The sequence below is a fragment of the Saccopteryx bilineata genome, chromosome 5, assembly GCF_036850765.1.
Source record: "Saccopteryx bilineata isolate mSacBil1 chromosome 5, mSacBil1_pri_phased_curated, whole genome shotgun sequence".
NCBI lineage: Eukaryota > Metazoa > Chordata > Mammalia > Chiroptera > Emballonuridae > Saccopteryx > Saccopteryx bilineata.
Window position 1 is genome coordinate 167,133,466 of NC_089494.1, and position 20,000 is coordinate 167,153,465.

At 43.4% G+C, this 20,000-nt stretch overlaps 1 protein-coding gene across 4 annotated transcripts in view; it reads left to right on the forward strand.

Annotated features, from left to right (window-relative positions):
* Nucleotides 1-20,000, forward strand: part of DIP2C (disco interacting protein 2 homolog C) — a 463,773-nt gene that overhangs the window by 366,746 nt on the left and 77,027 nt on the right. For all 4 annotated transcript variants that reach the window (XM_066233339.1, XM_066233336.1, XM_066233337.1 and 1 more), the window contains 9 exons: nucleotides 243-451; nucleotides 1,851-1,965; nucleotides 2,460-2,661; nucleotides 5,922-6,031; nucleotides 7,457-7,537; nucleotides 15,251-15,374; nucleotides 15,879-16,000; nucleotides 16,915-17,026; nucleotides 17,112-17,221. In XM_066233339.1, coding sequence (XP_066089436.1) covers nucleotides 243-451; nucleotides 1,851-1,965; nucleotides 2,460-2,661; nucleotides 5,922-6,031; nucleotides 7,457-7,537; nucleotides 15,251-15,374; nucleotides 15,879-16,000; nucleotides 16,915-17,026; nucleotides 17,112-17,221 — 1,185 coding nt within the window. The remainder of the gene's footprint in view (nucleotides 1-242; nucleotides 452-1,850; nucleotides 1,966-2,459; nucleotides 2,662-5,921; nucleotides 6,032-7,456; nucleotides 7,538-15,250; nucleotides 15,375-15,878; nucleotides 16,001-16,914; nucleotides 17,027-17,111; nucleotides 17,222-20,000) is intronic.

Here is a 20,000-nt window from a genome sequence, read left to right on the forward strand (position 1 = left end):
AGGCTCAGAAGCCATGGAAAGAAACCTGCGTGTGGACCAGTGGGGCTGATTGTAAGGTGCGGGGTGGCGAGTGGAGTGCTATCCAGGTTTGTGGTGTCTGATGGCAGCAGTTGCCTGGGCTTGGTTTCCACAGCCAGGGTTCAGGTTGGGAGATACAGCTGGAGAGACTGAGGCCCAGCGAGATCCAAGGGAGAGGGAGGAAGACAGGCGTCACTGGGCACTCAAAGCTTATGCTTCCCCAGGTGTTTCCTGTGATGAGCTCCGGTGCCCCGGTCAGCGAGTACCCCTTCGTGAGGACAGGCCTGTTGGGCTTTGTCGGCCCCGGGGGGCTCGTCTTTGTGGTGGGCAAGATGGATGGGCTCATGGTGGTCAGTGGGCGCAGACACAATGCTGATGACATCGTAGCCACAGCACTGGCCGTGGAGCCCATGAAGTTTGTCTACAGGGGAAGGTGAGTGCACCCTCTATGAATTAAGCACACAGTTTTCTGTAGACTATACTTTTTATATAAAATTGCATAAATTCCTTAAACTAATGGGTTTCAGTTTACTGTTAGCAATGGACTCAGTGACCTTTGAGATTCCATCTAGTTCTGAATGTCCAATTTTTTATTTTATTTTATTTTTTAGTGAGAGGAGGGGAGGCAGAGAGACAGACTCCCACATGCGCCCTGAGCAGGATCCACATGGCAAGCCCACTAGGGGGTGATGCTCTGCCCATCTGGCGCCATTGCTCTGTGCTGAGCCATTTTTTTAGTGCCTGAGGTGGAGGCCACAGAGCCATCCTCCATGCCTGAGGCCGGCTCACTCAAACCAGTTGAGCCATGGCTGTGGGAATGGAAGAGAGAGAGAGAGAGAGAGAGAGAAGGGGAGGGGGAGAGGTGGAGAAGCAGATGGTCACTTCTCTTGTGTGCCCTGACCAGGAATCGAACCCAGGATATCCACACACTGGACCAACACTCTACCACTGAGCCAACTGACCAGGGCCCTTAATATCCAGTTTTATAGAAGTTTCTTGGGCTTCATTATTAATTTGCCCTCTAGGTTAAATAAAAATAACTCGAGAAACATTTTTAATTAAAAAACTATACAAAATATTCATCTTTGTTAAGCCCTTTCAAATGCCACAAAGATAACAAGTGAGCGACAAATGTACATAGGAAATTGGCTCCGATGATTTCGCTCCCCCTGATGGTGTCCCTGCCTCGCTTGGCACAGGATAAATATTAGTGATTACAGCCTCTACATTTTTGCTAATTTGAAGAAGTCATAAACTGCTTTAGAACCTTATTTCAGTGTTGCGAGCTAAGGGAGTAGGAAAAACAGATACTTGAATGAGGCATTGCTGCCTTTAAATTATTTTTAAACTACACGCTCTGAAAAGGGGCACTGGGCATTCTAGTTGCCTCTATCCTGTGCTTAGGTGGGATGCTGACATATCTAATAGAAAACTCTTATTTTACAAGTGCAAAATTTCTACTCATTTGGAGAATATTGCTTCACAGGTACAGACTCAAGATGTGGATTGAGTGGTTTTCAAAAAAAATGTATATACATATTTAAGCAGTTCTGATACTCACACTGAACTCCTCCTGTGGGTGCTAAGAGGTAGGGAAGTTGCCACCAAATCTGCAGGCGACTCTGTCTTGCAGCTTTGCCAGGCCCCTCCTCTCAGAGCTGTGCTTCCTTAATAAGTGCATGGGATTCTGACACGATGGCTTTTCTGAAGCAGTCCCTGGTGCTGGGATCCCCTGAGCCTATAACCAGTCTCTATACAGCTCCTTATTGCAGACTGGTCCTCCTGCAAGCATCTCCAGCGTGTGCTCACTGTGCCTTCCTTTGTCCCTGCAGAATAGCTGTGTTCTCGGTGACTGTCCTGCATGACGAGAGGATAGTGATCGTGGCCGAGCAGCGGCCTGACTCCACGGAGGAGGACAGCTTCCAGTGGATGAGCCGGGTGCTCCAGGTAGCACTTCTGCTCTCTCCCAGGCTCACGGCAGTTTTGTAGCGTTCGCTAGGATGTGGCCAACCCTCACTGATTGAGCATCTGTCCCTGATTGTCACTCCATTTGATTATAAATTGCAACAACCTTACAGAGTTAGATTTGCATTCCAGGACAATAGCTGTTAGACCAAGGTTAGTGATCAGGGGTTTGCAAAACTGGCTCCTGCTGTTCATGTGGGGAGGTTGCAAGTGTCTGTCTTGAGAGTATATTTTCTTTTCTCCAAACTTCCATTCTTAGTGTATGTGGTATTGATATTCCACAGTTCCTTCATAATGATTCAGTGTGGTGAGGCTGGCCAGCCAGGCCCTCTCTTGCCCGGGCACCTTCCCACGGGCTGCGCCACTGTGCTGCACGTGCTTCCTGGGCTGTGGACAGTATTTTGCACAGTCTGCAAATATAATTAATGTCTCTTCACAGTACCTGTTCTAACACAGTCCCCTCTTGTGACTTCCAGGCGATCGACAGCATCCATCAAGTCGGAGTTTATTGCTTGGCCTTGGTTCCTGCAAACACCCTTCCCAAAACTCCGCTCGGTGGGATCCATTTGTCAGAAACAAAGCAGCTTTTCCTGGAGGGCTCGCTTCACCCCTGTAATGTCCTGATGTGCCCTCATACTTGTGTCACAAACCTGCCTAAACCTCGACAAAAGCAGCCAGGTATTTCCAAGGTCTGGGAAGGTTTGTGTGGAGTCCCAGCGGGACCTCTGCAGCCAGAAGTGTTGGTGCTGCACTCACTGGGCCTTGTGAACTAAGGTGCTTCTCAGCGATTATCCCCTCTGGGTCTCCACCCTCAGAGGAGCGGACCTTCTCGCCATAAGTAGTGTTTTCTACTGGAGGGTAGCACCGGTGGAAGGCAGGGCTCTGTTGGGCCAGCAGATCCACTCTGAGCAGGCGTGCAGGCCATCCGGAGGGAAGGAGGTACCAGTGTCCTGAGCCTTCTTAGTAGGGGGTCAGACCTCCACCTCCCGGTACCCTCAGCAAGGCACAGAGCTTCTCAGGGTCATAGTTTTCTCTCACAGAAATGAGAATAATCCTTCCTATGTGTTTCATGGGCTAATTTAGGGGTCATAGCCATTTTAGGGGTCATAGCCACTAAACACATGGGAAAGCATTTTGAAGCTTGTGAAAAATTCTGCAAACCTTTTGCATTGTGATGCTGTCATGAGAGTGAACATTTGCCTAGTGCAGCGGTTCTCAACCTGTGGGTCACACCCCGGTGGGGGTCAAACGACCAAAACACAGGGGTCGCCTAAAGCCATCGGAAATACATATTTTATTTAGAAATGTATTGTATAATAAATATGTATTTCCCGATGGCTTTAGGCGACCCTGTGTTTCGGTCGTTCGACCCCCGCTGGGGTCGTGGCCCACAGGTTGAGAACCGCTGCCCTAGAGTCTCCTCGAAGCAGAGCTTTTCCTACCATAGTTTGGATTCTTTAAAAAATTATAGAGAAGCCTTCCAACCAATTTAGGCCCATTTCCAAGTGGCTTCTGACCAGTCTCAGTAGCACAGAAAGATGTTGACAATTTTGTTACAGGTGCTAACCATGGAAACCAGTGACAGATAAGCAAGGCTGTATCTGGGCAGCACTTGTCTCTGGGCAGCAGCTACCTCACTCCAACCACACAGCAGTGCCATTCCTTTCAACATGCACCATGCTAATTTTATTTTTCATAGTTTCTTTATTGAGCTAAGAAAAGAAATTTAGTCGGTCCCAAACTACCATACATGAAAATTAAAACATGACTTAGCTGAGTGTGCAAGTCATGTCCTATGTTACATGGAAACCAGCATCAAGGCTCCTATAAATTGCCTGAAGCCAAAGGCACCAACACCAATCTGTGTCATGGGCTGTTCTCCATGTTCAAGCTCCCTTGAAGCACATGGCCATCTCTTGCATAGCCCTGGAAAGTTAACTATTTTATGACAAACCAAATTCTGGACAGCCGTGTGTCCGCAGAGAAGAGTGGGTGGGCGGTCCCCACTTGGACCCTCACCAAAAGGATATTAGGTGCTCACTCCCTGCATTCCTTACCACTCCATCGAAAGGCAGGGATCATTACTGGGTTGGTTGTCTTGGCAACTGTGTATGCTATCAGCTGTGTTTAGTATCATCATACCCTTCAGCCTAAGTCTTAAAACCTGTGCAGACAAACAGCTTTTCATGTGCAATAAATCAGTGGTCCACAACCCCCGGGCCGTGGACCGGTACCAGTCCGTGAGCCATTTGGTACCAGTCTGCAGAGAAAGAATAAATAACTTACATTATTTCCGTTTTATTTATATTTAAGTCTGAATGATGTTTTATTTTTAAAAAATGACGATTCCCTCTGTTACATCCGTCTAAGACTCACTCTTGACGCTTGTCTCGGTCACGTGATACATTATCCATCCCACCCTAAAGGCCGGTCCGTGAAAATATTTCCTGACATTAAACCGGTCCGTGGCCCAAAAGAGGTTGGGGACCACTGCAATAAGTGATGCGGCATATATTCTGATTTCTAAGCCTGTAACTTGGCCTTCATCAAAAGTTTAGTAAAGCTGGCACTCAGTAGTGGCCTTCACTTGTATTTTATCAAACTAAGGATTAAATACTAATGTCATCTTGGTTACTTTCAATTGCAGTTCTTTTGGTAAATATCTCTCAGCCTTTCTTCCTTACTTCCCTCTCCTCCTTCCCCACCCTCTGTCTCACACTTGCATTCTCACACATGATCACACACACTCAAATATCTTTACACTGTTCACACTCAAACTGGCATGTTCTCCTGGAACTAACCTTTTCCTATTAAGTGTGTGTGGGTCTTTATATGTCTATGTTTAATGCAATGAAAATGTGAATGGTAGTATTTTCAGAAAACTGAGGTTATCTAGGGTTTCTTGAAGTCAGAAAAGTTGAAAGTGTTACTCCAGCTCTATAAAAAACTGTGTTTTTTTTTATTAGAAAAGAAAGGGAAAGCTGCCAGAATAGCTTGTTTCTGTATTTCTCTTTTGAAATGTGTCATAAACCATGAAAAGAGCATGGTGGTAGCGTCGGTCATTAACGAGTATAAGGGAACTTGAACTGTATAAGAACCTTTTGGTTTATTCCACATTTCTGTGGACCTGCCAGGGAACCCACACATATAAGTGACTCTGTGCTGCATCCTTCAACAGTATTAATCCCTAAATTTATCCTAAGAGGTATTTATAAAAAACATTTGTTTATTTTCGACTCTCAGTGACGTGTAATAGAACCAGTGAAATGCATCATTTTTTGTATGTGTGTGACAGAGACAGAAAGACAGAAAGAGGGACAAATAGGGACAGACAGGCAGGAAGGGAGAGACATGAGAAGCATCAATTCTTCACTGCAGCCCCTTAGTTCATTGATTGCTTTCTCATATGTGCCTTAACTGGGGGCCGCTGCAGAGCAAGTGACCCCTTGCTCAAGCCAGCGACCCCTCACTCAAGCCAGTCAGCCTCCACTCAAGCCGGATGAGCCCACCCTCAAGCTGGTGACCTCGAGGTTTTGAACCTGGGTCTTCTGCATCCAAGTCTGACACTCTATCCACTGCACCACTACCTGGTCAGGCAAATACATCATATTTTAAATTCTGTATTTGTCTTGTGCACTATTTCTTGTAATCACTAATGTGAGAATATTTCAGCATTCCCCTAAATGAAAAATAAAGTCAGTGGGCTGTGCTTGCACTAGGGAAATTTGGTGAACACGTTATTTCTACCTGCCCGCAATCGAAACTGATGTATGCCATCATTATCATCACAGTGACCTTTCTGAAACCCTGCTATAAGATTTTTTCAAAGCTATGTCTTTAAAAGGATTTCCCCAGAGTAAGCTCTTTACCAAGGTGGGAGGTCGTTTTTGGGAATTTCACTTGTGCTTTTCTCACTTGTGTGCCACCATTTCTTCCAGAAATCGGCCCTGCCTCTGTGATGGTGGGGAACCTGGTGTCTGGGAAGAGGATTGCACAGGCCAGCGGCAGAGACCTGGGTCAAATAGAAGACAACGACCAGGCCCGGAAGGTGAGAGCTGAGGACTGGCCTTCGTGGAGTCCCCCACCCGTTCCACTGATGCAGAATTCCAGGGACAATGGCTCCTGCTTCCTGCTCTGCCAGCCCAGCACCTCCACTTACCTTCTCTGTCTTTGATGACCTTTGAATTCTAACAGCCTCTCAGTTCTACAGAGACATTGTATAATTTTATAGGAAAATGTATTTATTAGGGGATGCAGGGTTATAGAACATGTCATAGTACATAGAAGAATAGGTGGCGCAGTCCCATGGCTGGCAGGCCGGGGCCAGTGTCTGGGCAGCCCTGTTAGTCCTAGTCCCCCGAGCACTATTCCTAGTTTCACACCAGCCCTGACTGGACACCAAACTGCCTCGTAGTGACCTTGTAGTCAGGCGTTAGTTCTTTGTACAAATATGAGAAAACATCAGTTCAAACCCAAGTTTGAGAACCAGACCTCCTCAAAGTGGCCTTTCGAACATAGAAGTCCTCATCTCCACTCCACCATAGACACCTTACGATTTGTCACCTCTGGCAACTAGTCATTATAACCATTCACCCTGGAGAACTCTTACAGGTAACCAAAAGGTGGTCCCACTCTATACAGCTACCAGAAAATGTGACAAAATCAACCATTTGAAATATTGCAAAATTTTTTAATATGTATGTTCATTGAAAGCGGTGGTCATTGTGTTTCCCTCCTCCTAGTACATCTCTGTTAATAACATGGTCAGGGCATACATGGTACTTGATGGATCCTGGCATGAGAGAGGCTGACCTTCTCATTAGGACTGGGTCAGCATCATGCCCATGGTCTCCGTGATTGTGATGCCTTTGGATGACATCAAGGGTGGCCATTCTAAACAACACTTTTAAGAGAGCCCATGTTAAAACAGGATATAGCTGACTGCCATTGCAGCCCAGAAATCACATGGCATTTCCTGGAAGCCCCAGGAGAGGGAGTTTTCTGTGTCAGCTGCTTCTTGTTAGGGGACAAGGATGTAGTACTCTTATTGGGCAGGTTTCAAAAAACTTCTTCAGGGGCCACATCTGAACCCAATCACAGCAGGAGAACACTGAGCCACCTGCATGTGCTGTTGACCATGTCTGTCAGGATGTTCTCAGTTCTCTGTGGAAATGCACCCAAAAGCACTCAGACAGACTACCCCTGATCGGCTCATGAGCCACATGCAGCTCTTTGGCCCTTTGTGGCTCTTCCACAAAATACCATGTGCGAGCGCTACCTCGATAAGAATATACCTACCTATATAGTTTAAGTTTAAAAAATTTGGCTCTCAAAAGAAATTTTAATCGTTGTACTGTTGATATTTGGCTCTGTTGACTAATGAGTTTGCTGACCACTAGACTAAACCGATTTAAATGCTGAGATAAGCCCCGAAACTAGGTGGTCTGGGCCTAATATCTCTGCTTTGTTCCAGTTCCTGTTTCTTTCGGAGGTCCTGCAGTGGAGGGCGCAGACCACCCCTGACCACGTCCTCTACACGCTGCTCAACTGCAGGGTGAGGCTGTGACTTGCACTTGTTCCTGGAATGCCACGCCTTCCACTATTGATCATATTCCTGACCTCATCCTGCACCTTCAGTCTTAATGAATTCCTTTTAGTTATTTACTTGTTGCTATTTTGACTGAGACTTTTTCACTTAAGAAAGATATTTTTTAAATATAAGGATTTTTGCATGTATTCTAACATATATGTATGTATATATTTTAGCTTTTTTTTTGCATGAATTCCCTCCAAAATGAGTAATGAATGATTTCTGCAACCAAAAACAGTTGCAGATCTATGGTATATTTATGTCTTTATTTTTATTACTCTGCTACTTTTTTGTAAGTAAGTTATGTTTTAATTAAACACTTTCATTCTTAGGAATGAAAACCATATTTTTTATAATTAAAATTAAAGTTTTAATTTTACTTTAAATTTTAAAGTAAAATTAAAATTTACCTTAATTTACTTTAAATTTTATGATGTGTATTCCTGTTCCATGACCCCATGTTTTCAGCCATTTTCTAAAACTAGACATTGGGTCTTTTGGGAAAATTTGTTCTTTAGAGATGACTCAGACCCGAGTCTGACCAGGCGGTGACACAGATAGAGCATTGGACTGGGATGTGGAGGACCCAGGTTCGAGACCCCGAGGTCACCAGCTTGAGCACAGGCTCATCTGGTTTGAACAAAGGTCACCAGCTTGAGTCCAAGGTTGCTGACTCGAGCAGGGGGTCACTCGCTCTGCTGTGGCCCCCCCGGGTCAAGGCACATACGAGAAAGTAATCAATGAACAACTAGGGAGCCGCAACGAAGAATTGATGTTTCTCGTCTCTCTCCCTTCCTGTCTGTCTGTCCCTATCTGTTCCTCCCTCTGACTCTCTCTGTCTCTGCCACAAAAAAAGAAAAGAAAAAAAAAGACTCATATCCGAAAGGAGCTTCATTTGAAATACCATATTTCCTCGTGTATCATATAAAACACACCTTAATTTTGGGGCCCAAAATTTGGGGGGAAAATGTATTACATAAAGTTATTGAACTTAAGTTTTATTTATCATAAAATTCATACAACTCCTTATCACTGTCAAAACTCCATTCATTAGCTTGTCTTACCTATGTCCAGTGACAAATCACTGTCTTCAAGGAGTGCAAAAACAAGCGTGAAAAAGCGGGCAATTCAAGTAAAAAAAAAAATCTACAACCACTGTATAAGATGCGCCCAGTTTTTAGATTCCAACTTTTTCGGAAAAAGGTGCATCTTGTACATGGAGAAATATAGTAATAAAAATCAAATGGGGTGAACTGTGGAGGTCAAAGCCATGAACACAGAAAGTGTGGGCCTCGGACAGAGTTTCTTTTAGATGCAGCCTGCTGTTTCCTGAGGCTCCTGATGTGGAGGCAGCAACCAGTCACAAGATGGCATCAGGTCCAAGCATCTGAGTCCACCCTTGCCCCCAATACATATGCACTTATTACAAATACTCAGCCTGGACCAAAGATCAGAAACATCATATCTATTGTTATAAGTGTGATTTCCATTTAAATAAACCTTCTAGTTCATTGCTGTTCAACAGAAATATACACAGCCACACACATAACTTTGTATTTTCTAAAAGTAATACTTAAAAAAGCTAAAAAGAGCCCTGGCCGGATAGCTCTGTTGGTTAGAGTGTTGTCCTGATGTACAGCGGTTGCTGGTTTGATCCCCCATCAGGGCACATGCAGAAACAGATTGATGTTTCTTTCTCTCTCTCTTTCCTGTCTTCTCTCTCTCAAATCAATAAAATTAAAAAGGTGAAAAGAAATTGGTGAAATTCATTTTAATAATTTTACTTAATGTAACCAAAACATTGTCATTCCAACACATGACCCCACCACATAACTAGTGCTTGCCTCCTTCTGGTCAGCATAGTCCGTCTGTTGTGAATTCGGCTCCTTGACCACAGCTCATTTAAGATGATTAACCATTTGATTCCTGACTGAGTGAGGCTTCCTGTCTTCTGCATTTTTTCATACATGGCCATGCTGTCAACAGGATAAGAGTTATGTACAAGATTTACACATAGTAAGAAGTGAGGAGTTTATTGCAAATCTTGGAAAACTTACATTCTTGGACCTTGTTTACATACAGAAAAGCATCTGTTATTTTTTTAACAGAAACACAAGCCAGCTCTTTTAACTTTACTTTTTACTTGTAGCAGCTTCGTTAGAATTTTAAGCCATAAACCCTATTTGGCTTTTTCTTCTTTTCTCAATATATTTTTAGTTATTTAATTTATTATAAAACTTTAAAAGGGTGGCAGATAGACAGTCATTGACACTGAACTGTGTTGCTTTAGATTAGAGACTGGTGGGTTACCCTGTATCCCCATTCTGTCATGACAGTGTCCAAGACCTCTTTTAGGAAGGTTCGCCCTGAGTTCTCTGGTAAGACTTAATTCTAGAACCTTCAGCAATAGGTTTCCATCTGAAACCCCAGCTTTCCCCATGAATGTTGATGACCAGTGACCTGAGGATAAACAGCTACTGCTTCACAGACCCCTCACCTATAACATTTCATGTTTTTATTAACAACGGGCATTTTGGGAAATGAAATGTGTAACTGCAAGTCAATAATTTTTCTCTAGAGGTAAAAGGATGGGTTGAGACTCCTACAGAACAAGTGGTGATGTTATAATCTTAGTCCTGTGTGGGCTCACAACATGGTGGAGTCATGTCATGTTCAGCCTTGCAAACTGGATAAGAGAGGAGAGGAGAAAGACATTGTATTGGATGGACCATGAAGTAGCCTCTTTCCAGCGTGATACCTCTTTTGGGGATTGTTGAAAATAATTTTGGTTGATCCCCAGTCACTCCATGAGCTGACTTCAGCATGTGACAAGGCTCACCTGTTCATCACTGTAAACCCAGTGAAATGACAGGCAGTGTTATGAAATCTGAGAGGTTCCTCAAGATGAGGGACAGAATTCCAGTTATATCATATTAACCTTTTATATGTACTGATTTTGGAGTTTTCATGAACCTGAGTCTAAATGCGTTTTCAGAAACACTCTTGACTGCTGGTTGGGAATCCCCCATATCTCTCAAATCTCATAGGCTTTCACTACGACAGATAAGATGGTTATTTGCAGTGGGGAGGAGATCCGTTCCAGAGGTTGAATGGCACAGATCAAGAACACTTGCTGCTTGAGATCAGACAGCCACAGTGCACCAGCAGAGGCCCACATAACAGGAAGGCCTAGCTCAATGGGCACAGAAAGATGAGTCCTATCTGCCAGCGCCATTCCTGTGCCATTGTGCCACCCACCAGCAGCGCGGCTAGTCCCCATTTAATGGTCAGGAGTGCAGGGCCGGCTTTCTTCCAGGATAGTGGATATGGAAGCAATGGGGGGCCAACATGGTCTCCCTGCAACCAGTTTGGGAACCAAGTTGGTCCTGGACTTCATTCTGAAGAGTTCAAAGGACAGTGGGTTTGAGGTGTGGGTTTGTGTCAGTACATGTGAACAGGTGTGTTTGGGAGTGGATGCACATGAAAAAGGTCACGTGTTGGAGGTACCAACCTCTCATGTTTTGGCAGGATTTCCAGGCTCGTCTTGTCCATCTTCATGTTCACCTGGCTCAGCACCTTCTACTCTTCCACTTTATGTAATCTCTTTTTACTTTCTTATTTTTTAACCTCCTTAGAAGAAAAGTCTCTAGGAAAAGTGTGTATGATGAGAAGGTTTGATTCAAAGAATGTAAGCTAAGCCTGCCCCCTAGGGGAGACCAGTGCTGGCTCAGCAGGAAAGGCACTGCTGAGTGGCCTCTGGGACCCTGTGCGCTGTTTGTGGGTCATCAAAGAGAATGTGCTGCATCTCAAAGCGAGATGAAGCTGTCAGTTACTTTGTGAACAACTTTGGCAAACGTCAGGTGCTAGTGTACATATTCTGATATCTTATTAAAGGTTTCCCTCTGGCTCCTTCCACTTCATCTCCTGCAGATGTTTTTAACAAATATGTAATATGGGGTGGGCACTCTAATATCTCCCTATACACACACACACACACACACACACACACACACACACAATCACCAGGTCATCATTGTCCTAGCAGCACCAAAGGTTCTAGTCTCTTCTGCCTGTCATGTCTCCTCCATGATCAGCTCTCACCCTACCTCCCTTTGGACTTCTTCCTCCACACATCCCAGGGTGTGTGCTCAGTCCCTGAAAGTCTTCTCCATGTCTGTCCATTTTCTCCTATTAACATGCTTGCTCGCTGCTTCTCTGGAGCTCTAGCCCTAATAGAATGTCTGGTCCAGTTCAAGATTATTCCTCAGCTTCTAGGACCCTCCTGATGTGGATCCTGCTGGACAGTTTGTTACATAAGGGAAGGATCTTCACCCCATTAATCACTTTAAGTAGGATTTCATCATAAAGTAGTTTTTAAAGTAGTCTTGGTTGTAGGTTCTTGTTCTGCATTACTTTGAATATTTCTTGCCATTCCCTTCTGGCCTCAAGTGTTTCTGTTGAGAAGTCAGAAGTCATCCTTATGGGGGCTCCTTTGTAAGTGATTGTCTTTTTTTTCTCTAGCAGCTTTTAATATTTTCTCTTTATCATTTAGCTTTGGTAATTTAATTATGATGTGTCTTGGTGTTGGTTTCTTTGGATTTCTCCTTAATGGAGTTCTCTGTGCTTCCTGAACATGTGAAATATTTTCCTGCCTTAATTGGGGGAAGTTTTCCACTATAATATGTTTGAACAAAGTCTCTATCCCTTGTTCTTTCTCTTCTTCTTCAGGAACCCCTATGATGCGGATGTTATTTCTCTTCATGTTGTCACAGAGCTCTCTTAGAGTTTCCTCAGACTTTTTGAGTCTCTTTTCTTTTTTCTGCTCTGCTTCCATGCCTTTATTTATTGTGTCCTCTAACTCACTGATTCGATTCTCTGCTTCATCCATCCTGCTTTTAATTCCTTCCATTGTATTCTTTATTTCAGATATTGTATTTGTCATTTCTGTCTGATTCTTTTTTATTATTTCAATGTCCTTTTTTATATTTGTTATCTCTTTATTTAGGTTTTCGTAATGGCCATCTATGGTGGTTCTAATATCTTTGAGCATCCTAACAATCGTTATTTTAAACTCTGCATCTGGTAATTTGGTTATATCTGATTCACTTAGGTCCTTTTCTGGGGATTTCTCTTGGTATATTTGTGTTGTATTTCTCTGCCTCCGCATTTTCTCTTCACGAGAGTGGCTGTGATCACGTGCTCGGGTGCACAAGGGTTGGTGGCCTTGGCCTTTGCCCCGCCCCCGTGTGTGATGCTCGGTCCTGAGGGCACTGGCGAGCACCTTTGCTCAGCTGCGGGTCTCCGCCTGTTTCCGAGCTTTCGCCCTGGCTTTGCAGGATGATCCCACTCAAGGAACAGCTGCTAGCCTTGGCTCTACCACCAGGAAAGGCTGCGTGCCCAAGCTCAGCTTCGTAGCGGAACTCCGCCTCTTCTGGGCTTTTGGCTCCACCCCTGCGGGAGGAGCCTGCTACCAAGTCATACCGCAAGCCTGGGTTGCACAGGCGGGGCAGGGATGTGCTCCTCTGCCCTTGCTCCGGGGCTGGTTTCTACCCTTTCTGGGTTTCCCGCCCTTCTCCCGGAGGCTGGATTACAGGCTGCCGGCAGCTGAGCTTAGCCGCTTTTGCACGTCCCCTTCTCCCTAGCCGGGCAAGATTGAGCTCACACCTGAGCCCACTGGTGGCCAGCCGGCTTCCGCCCCTGCCAGCAGAACTGCGCTTTTGTCTCCCACTGCCGCCCGCTCTCCGGTGCGCCCTCAGCCGTGTGGGTGGGGGCGTTGCAGCTCGGACCCTAAGACTCACTACCGTAGACCCGAAAGCTCCCTCCTTCTATGCGACTCTGCTCTGAATGCCGCGGGGGAGCTTGTTTGGCTGCTCTCCTGCTTCCCTTTGCTGGTATTGCTGTTTCCAGGGGAAATATTCACTTCAGCTTTGGGGAGTGACTCGTCCCAGGGGTTAGAGTGGCTATCTCCCAAAAATTTTTCTCCCTATGCCTCCTAGATTGCACTCTCTTCCTGTTACTGTGGTTCTCTCCCCTCTCCCTCCGTCTCCAGGAGCCCCGGGTGAGTGTTTGTGAGAGAGATGTTCTGCGTGGTCCCTTTAAGAAGGATCCTGGGTCTGAGAAATCAGACTCTCTCACAAACAGTATCCTGACTTGTTTCAAGCTAAATACTGTCCTTATGCTTCTTCTGGGCTCTGGGGCTGCAGGCTGGGGCTTTGTTCCTGGGGCTCAGGGCCCTTTCCCCTCTGCTAAACTCACTTCCCGCCACACGAGTCTCTCCCTGCTGCTGTTCGCTCCGAGAAGCTGGGCAGCCCTCTCCGCGTTTCCGCTTTTCCTACCAGTCTCTGGGTGGCTTCTTCAGCGTTCCTGGGTTGAAGAGTCCTTTTAGTTTAGTCCAAAGTTGGTTTTTCCAGTTGATAGTTCATAAAATTAGTTTGTAATCCACATTGGTTCTGGGAGGTAGATGCTGGTACGTTCGCCTACTCCAGCGCCATCTTGTCTCTCCATAAAGTAGTTTTTAAATAGATTAATGACAGTGATGTCTTCCACACTTGAGATTTTGTACAAATGAACCATAGTGTTAAAGTTCATCCTCAGGAAAAACTTTTTCAGTTCAGTTGAATATTCATAATTTGCAGTGTATTCATACTTCTCTTTACAGTTTAAACTGTAAATCCCATATATTTTGATATTTCTTAGTACTATTTTGCTACTGATCTTCCCTAACAATCCCTTTTTAAGGTATCTGTCAATCCAAATGTGTCTTCCATGTGTTTTTACGTGTTTAAAAATCCACATTAAAAAAAATTGACAGGCTTTTTGTTTTTTTGTTTGTTTTGCTTTTTATGTTGTTTGTGTTTTTACCTCCTTGACTTTGATGTGATCTTTTTTTTTCTTTTCTTTTGTATTTTTCTGAAGCTGGAAACAGGGAGGCAGTCAGACTCCCGCATGTGCCCGACCAGGATCCACCTGGCACACCCACCAGGGGGCGATGCTCTGCCCATCCGGGGCATTGCTTTTATTGTGATCAGAGCCACTCTAGTACCTGAGGCAGAGGCCATGGAGCCATCCCCAGCACATGGGCCATCTTTGCTCCAGTGGAGCCTTAGCTGCGGGAGAGGAAGAGAGAGACAGAGAGGAAGGGAGGGGTGGAGAAGCAGATGGGTGCTTCTCCTGTGTGCCTTGGCCGAGAATCGAACCCAGGACTTCTGCACGCCAGGCCAATGCTCTACCACTGAGCCAACCGGCCAGGGCCTGATGTGATCTTTTTAAAATACACTTTCGATGAATCTTATTTTCTCGTGCCAGTCCTATAGGTTTGCTAGTAATCTTACTGCCCATGGCAGTTACACTTAAGACCCAGAATCACTAAGTTGATATTTTTATAAGTTTACCTATTTTGGGTAAAGTAATTATTTTAAAATATATTTCTTGTCAGTACAAGTATATCCAGATGCCACTTTGATGCTGTGCTTTCTCGCTAGTGAGGAGGAAAGGAAATGACTGATATGGGGACTTGAGAGGGTGCTGAAAACATTTTAAAACTGACTGTGGTGATGGCACAACCATGAATATACTAACAAACAATTGTAATTTAAAATAAATGAATTGTATGGTGTATAAGCTAAAGCTCTTATCTTAAGAAAATCTGGCTTCCTCACTTGTTCTTGTGACACTCAGGGTACAATAGCAAACTCCCTGACGTGTGTTCAGCTGCATAAACGGGCGGAGAAGATAGCTGTGATGCTGATGGAGAGAGGGCGCCTGCAAGATGGGGACCACGTGGCTCTTGTCTACCCACCAGGTAAAAAGGCAGGACACTGTATTGCACATGTTGCATCTTGATGACTGGAGTTGCTGTATTGTCACCAAGAATTGTTCACTTGTTTAGTTACCACCACATGCGGGCATGTGCTGCGTGCTATATGACATTTAAGGGCATAACTGAAATGATATATTGCAGACTTTTGTATCTAAACTTCTTTTATTAGATACCTGAGGTACTTATTTAATCAATAGTAGTTAAGTCTTTTACTATGTAGCTGATAATTATTGAGATTTCTTAGAGAAATGACAGAAATTAAACATACCACAGCTTTGGCATCTCATGCCTGAAAAAATAAGCCAAGTAGAAGTTACTGCTGAAGCTTAACAAAACCCCCAGGAGAGAAAAGAATCTGTTAAAGGTCTTTGTTGCCCACTTAACTTCCCAACTTTTTCCAAGCTAATATTTCTGCTGATAAGGATGACAGCCATTAAATGGTTTTACTTGTTTCAAGCAAGAATTTCTGCTTTTCTTCTCATGTAGGAATAGACCTTATTGCAGCATTTTACGGTTGCCTGTATGCAGGCTGTGTGCCAATTACCGTTCGCCCCCCACACCCACAGAATATTGCAACGACGCTGCCTACTGTGAAGATGATTGTGGAGGTAAAACTGCCTGGAGCAGCTGGGCACTTCCTCCTGTCCTGGACCTTAGTGTTGGGCTCATAAACCATAGCGGGCCCTTCTGAGGAGGGTCTGGTTGTGGGATTGGGCAGGAGTTTGCAACCCAAGTGATGGGGCAAGATGCAGCCTCTACCCTCAGGGAGCTACCATCTAGTGCTGGAAGCAATTACCCACCTTTGTGTGGAATCTGGGGCTAGAGGACAGCCTTGTCTGAATGCCTAGAAAAAGCAGCTCCCCAGAAAGAGCGTCCCTACAGACACTGGAAGTTGCTCTAGCAAACCCAACTGTGCAAACCAAACCCAGTGAAAAAGTCAAACATTTTTTTATAGGTCTTCCTTCATGCTTTATAAGTGTCCTGTTTCTTTTTGAAAACATATACTTGTTTTAATTATTTTGTGCCTGAGGAAGTTTAAGAGGATTAGGGAAGGTTTTTCACTTTGGAGGAGGAACTATGAGGACAAGTTAGTTTGGAGACCCCACAAGCACATACTTTTTTTTACTCATGTTGGAGTACTTTCATGGTCATTACCTCTGTTAGAAAATATGGATGGTTTTTTTGTGGACATATGTGGCATTTCCAGTAGGACAGCTAGTGATGTCAGCAATGAGTTTAGAAGCTCTTTTCTGAGTTTGATCTTAACACTAGAGATCCTACTAAGCTATAGAAATTTCCAGGGACCTCAGTGCCCACGAGCTTTTTGTGGTGCTTTGTGGTCAGACTCCTGGCTCTTTTGTACCTCCTTTGGCCAACGCTGGCTGCTGACAAGGAGCCATGTCCCTGATAGTCTAACTTGTTCTGAAAGCCACATGGTCAAACACAAAATGAGCAGACAGGTGTGCGTGAATATTCATCTGTGCTTTATCTTCCTTCATCCGTTCTGTTTTCTGACTCTCAGGTGAGTCGCTCTGCCTGTTTAATGACAACACAACTGATCTGTAAATTGTTACGGTCCAGGGAGGCAGCAGCAGCCGTCGATGTCAGGGCATGGCCCCCCATACTGGACACAGGTCGGTCCTCGAACTAGCTGGGTACATTTACTTCTCTGCTTTTCCACTAGGTCGGATATGCTAATAGCTTCACTTTGCTCTCCAGATGATTTGCCAAAGAAGCGGCCAGCCCAGATCTACAAACCCTCCAACCCAGACACACTGGCTTACCTGGATTTCAGTGTGTCCACGACTGGAATGCTAGCTGGAGTGAAGGTGAGAAATGCAGTCTGCCCAACGTGTAATGAGCCCACACAGTGATGGCCTGTTAGGTTTGTTTAATAGGACTCTGGTGGGGTCCTGCAGTGAAACATGGAGCAAGGTGTACATACGCGTTTCATTCAAGCCATAAAATGTATGGCCACTCCAGTAGTTTACTAAGCTGACTGATTTCTTTCCAAATGTTTCAACTTTTTTTTCTTTTATGTAAACACAGCTTGACTAGCCCTTACTAAAACCTGCACATATTTTTCTTTCCTGCTTGTTCTCAAATCCCAATTTTATTTCTGTTATAAAACTTTGCACTATAGCTTTTGAACATGGTTTCCGTTGACTTGCCAGGGTGCTGTTCATTGCAGCTGCAGTGGGACTACTCTGTGTGTCCTCAGAATCAGGGCCCTCCAGGCTCAGGGAACTCCTCACCAAGGAACTGTTACATTCTCTGTAGCCTCAGGCAGACCTTTCCCTCTGATTCACCTTTAGGATCTGACTGCTGAGTTTGCACAGTTTACCTCATTTAGTTCTCTTACTCTGTCAACTCCAATTTTTCTTATTATAATAAAATACACATAACATAAATTTACTATCCTAGCCAGTTTAAATGCACAGTTCAGTGGAATTGAATACATTCAAAATGTTATGCGGCCCTCATGCCTATCCATCCCCGTAGCTCTTTTATTCTGTCCCCATTACACATTAACTTCCCACCACCCCCTCCCAAACCCTGGAAACCACCAGCTTCTCTCTCTATGGTTTAACCTCATATAAGTGGAATCATACAACATATGTCCTCTTGTGTCTGGCTTATCTCACTCAACATGCTACCCTCATCCATGTTGTAGCACGTGTCAGAATTCCTTTTTAAGGCTGAGTAGTATTCCGTTGCATGCCTATGCCACATTTGCCTGTCTGCTTATACATCAGTAGACACTTGTGTACCTGCACATCTTAGCTGTTGTCAATAATGCTGCTGTGGATGTGGGTATGTATCTATTTGAGACACTACTTTCAGTTTTTTTGGTATGTATACAGAAGTGGAATTGCTAGATCATATACTTATTATACTTATAACTTTTTTGAGGAATGACTGTACTGTTTTCCATAGTTTCTATACCATTTTACCTTCTCACCAGCAGTGCGCAGAGGTTCCAAATTCTCAGCATCCTCGCCAACACTTGTTTTATTTTAAAAGCAGGCATCTTAATGGGTGAGGTTATATCTCATTATAGTTCTGATTTGCATTTCCCAAATGATTAGTGACAGTAAGCACCTTTTCATGTGATTATTGACCATTTGTGTATCTTCTTTGAAGAGATGTCTGTTCAAGTTCTTTGCTCATATTTTCTCTCATTCTTTGGGTTGCCTTTAACACTTTTTTTATGAACAAAATTATTAAATTTCTGTAAAGTGCAGTTTTGTCTATTTTTATTATTGTTTCTACTTATGCCTTTGGTGTCATATCAAAGAAAATATTGCCAAATCCAATGTCATAAAGATTTTTTTCCTGTGTTTTCTTTTAAGAATTTTATTGTTTTAGGATTTACATTTACCGTATTTCCCCATGTATAAGATTCACTTTATTAAAAAAATTGGGGTCTAAAACCTGGGTGCGGCTTATACAGTGGTTGTAGTTTTTTTTAACTTTCATTTCCTGCTTTTTCATATGGATGAGGAGTTGTATGAATTTTATGATGAATAAAATTTGAGTTCAATAACTTTATGTAATCCTTTTTTTCTTTTTTTTTCAAAACTTAGGCCCCAAAATTAAGGTGCATCCAATACATGGGAGCATCTTTTACATGGGGAAATATGGTAGGTCTTTGATCCATTTTGTGTTAATTTTGTATATGGTATTAGGTAAGAATCCAGCTTTAGTCTTTTACAGGTGGATATCCAGTTGTCCCAGAACCACTTGTAAAGACTATCCTTTCCCCTTTGAGTGGCATTGACACCCTTGTAGAAATAGTTTGACCATATATGGAAAGATCTATTTTGGGGATCTTTTATTGCATTGTTTTATCTGTCTGTCTTTATGTCAGTACCACACTGTTTTGATTGTTGTAGCTTTGTAGTAACTTTTGATGTCAGGAAGTGTGGGACCTCCAGCTTTGTTCTTTTTCAATATTGTTTTAGCAATTCAGGTTTTATTGAGATTCCATATGAATTTTACAATGAATCTTTTTATTTCTGCGAAGATCATCATTGAGATTTTGATAAAAATTGCATTGAATTTGTATTGTTTTAGGTAGTACTGACATCTGTGAATATGGGATATGTTTCTATTTATTTATGTCTTCTTTAATTATTTTAGGAATGTTTTATAGTGTTCATTAAGCAAATCTTTCACCACCTCAGTTAATTCTTAAGTATTTTACTCTTTTTTATGTGATCATAATGGGAACTATTTTAATTACCTTATTAGATTTTTCATTTAGTGTATAGAAATGCAACTGACTTTTGCATGTTGACTTTTCCCCTGCTACTTTGCTGAATTTGTTAATGATTTCTCAATTATTTTGTGAAATCATTAGGGTGTTTTTACATAGGAGATAATATCATTTATGAACAAAGATAATTTATTTCTCCCTTTCCAATTTGGATGTTCTTTATTCATTCATTTATTCTAATTGCTTTGGCTAAAACATCCAGTGCTATGTTGAAGGGAAAGAGTAAAGGTGGGCATTCTTGTCTGTTTCTTAACTTAGAAGGAAAGCTTTCAGTCTTTCACAGTTGGGTATGATGTTTGCTGTGGATTTTTTATATATTGCTTTTATTA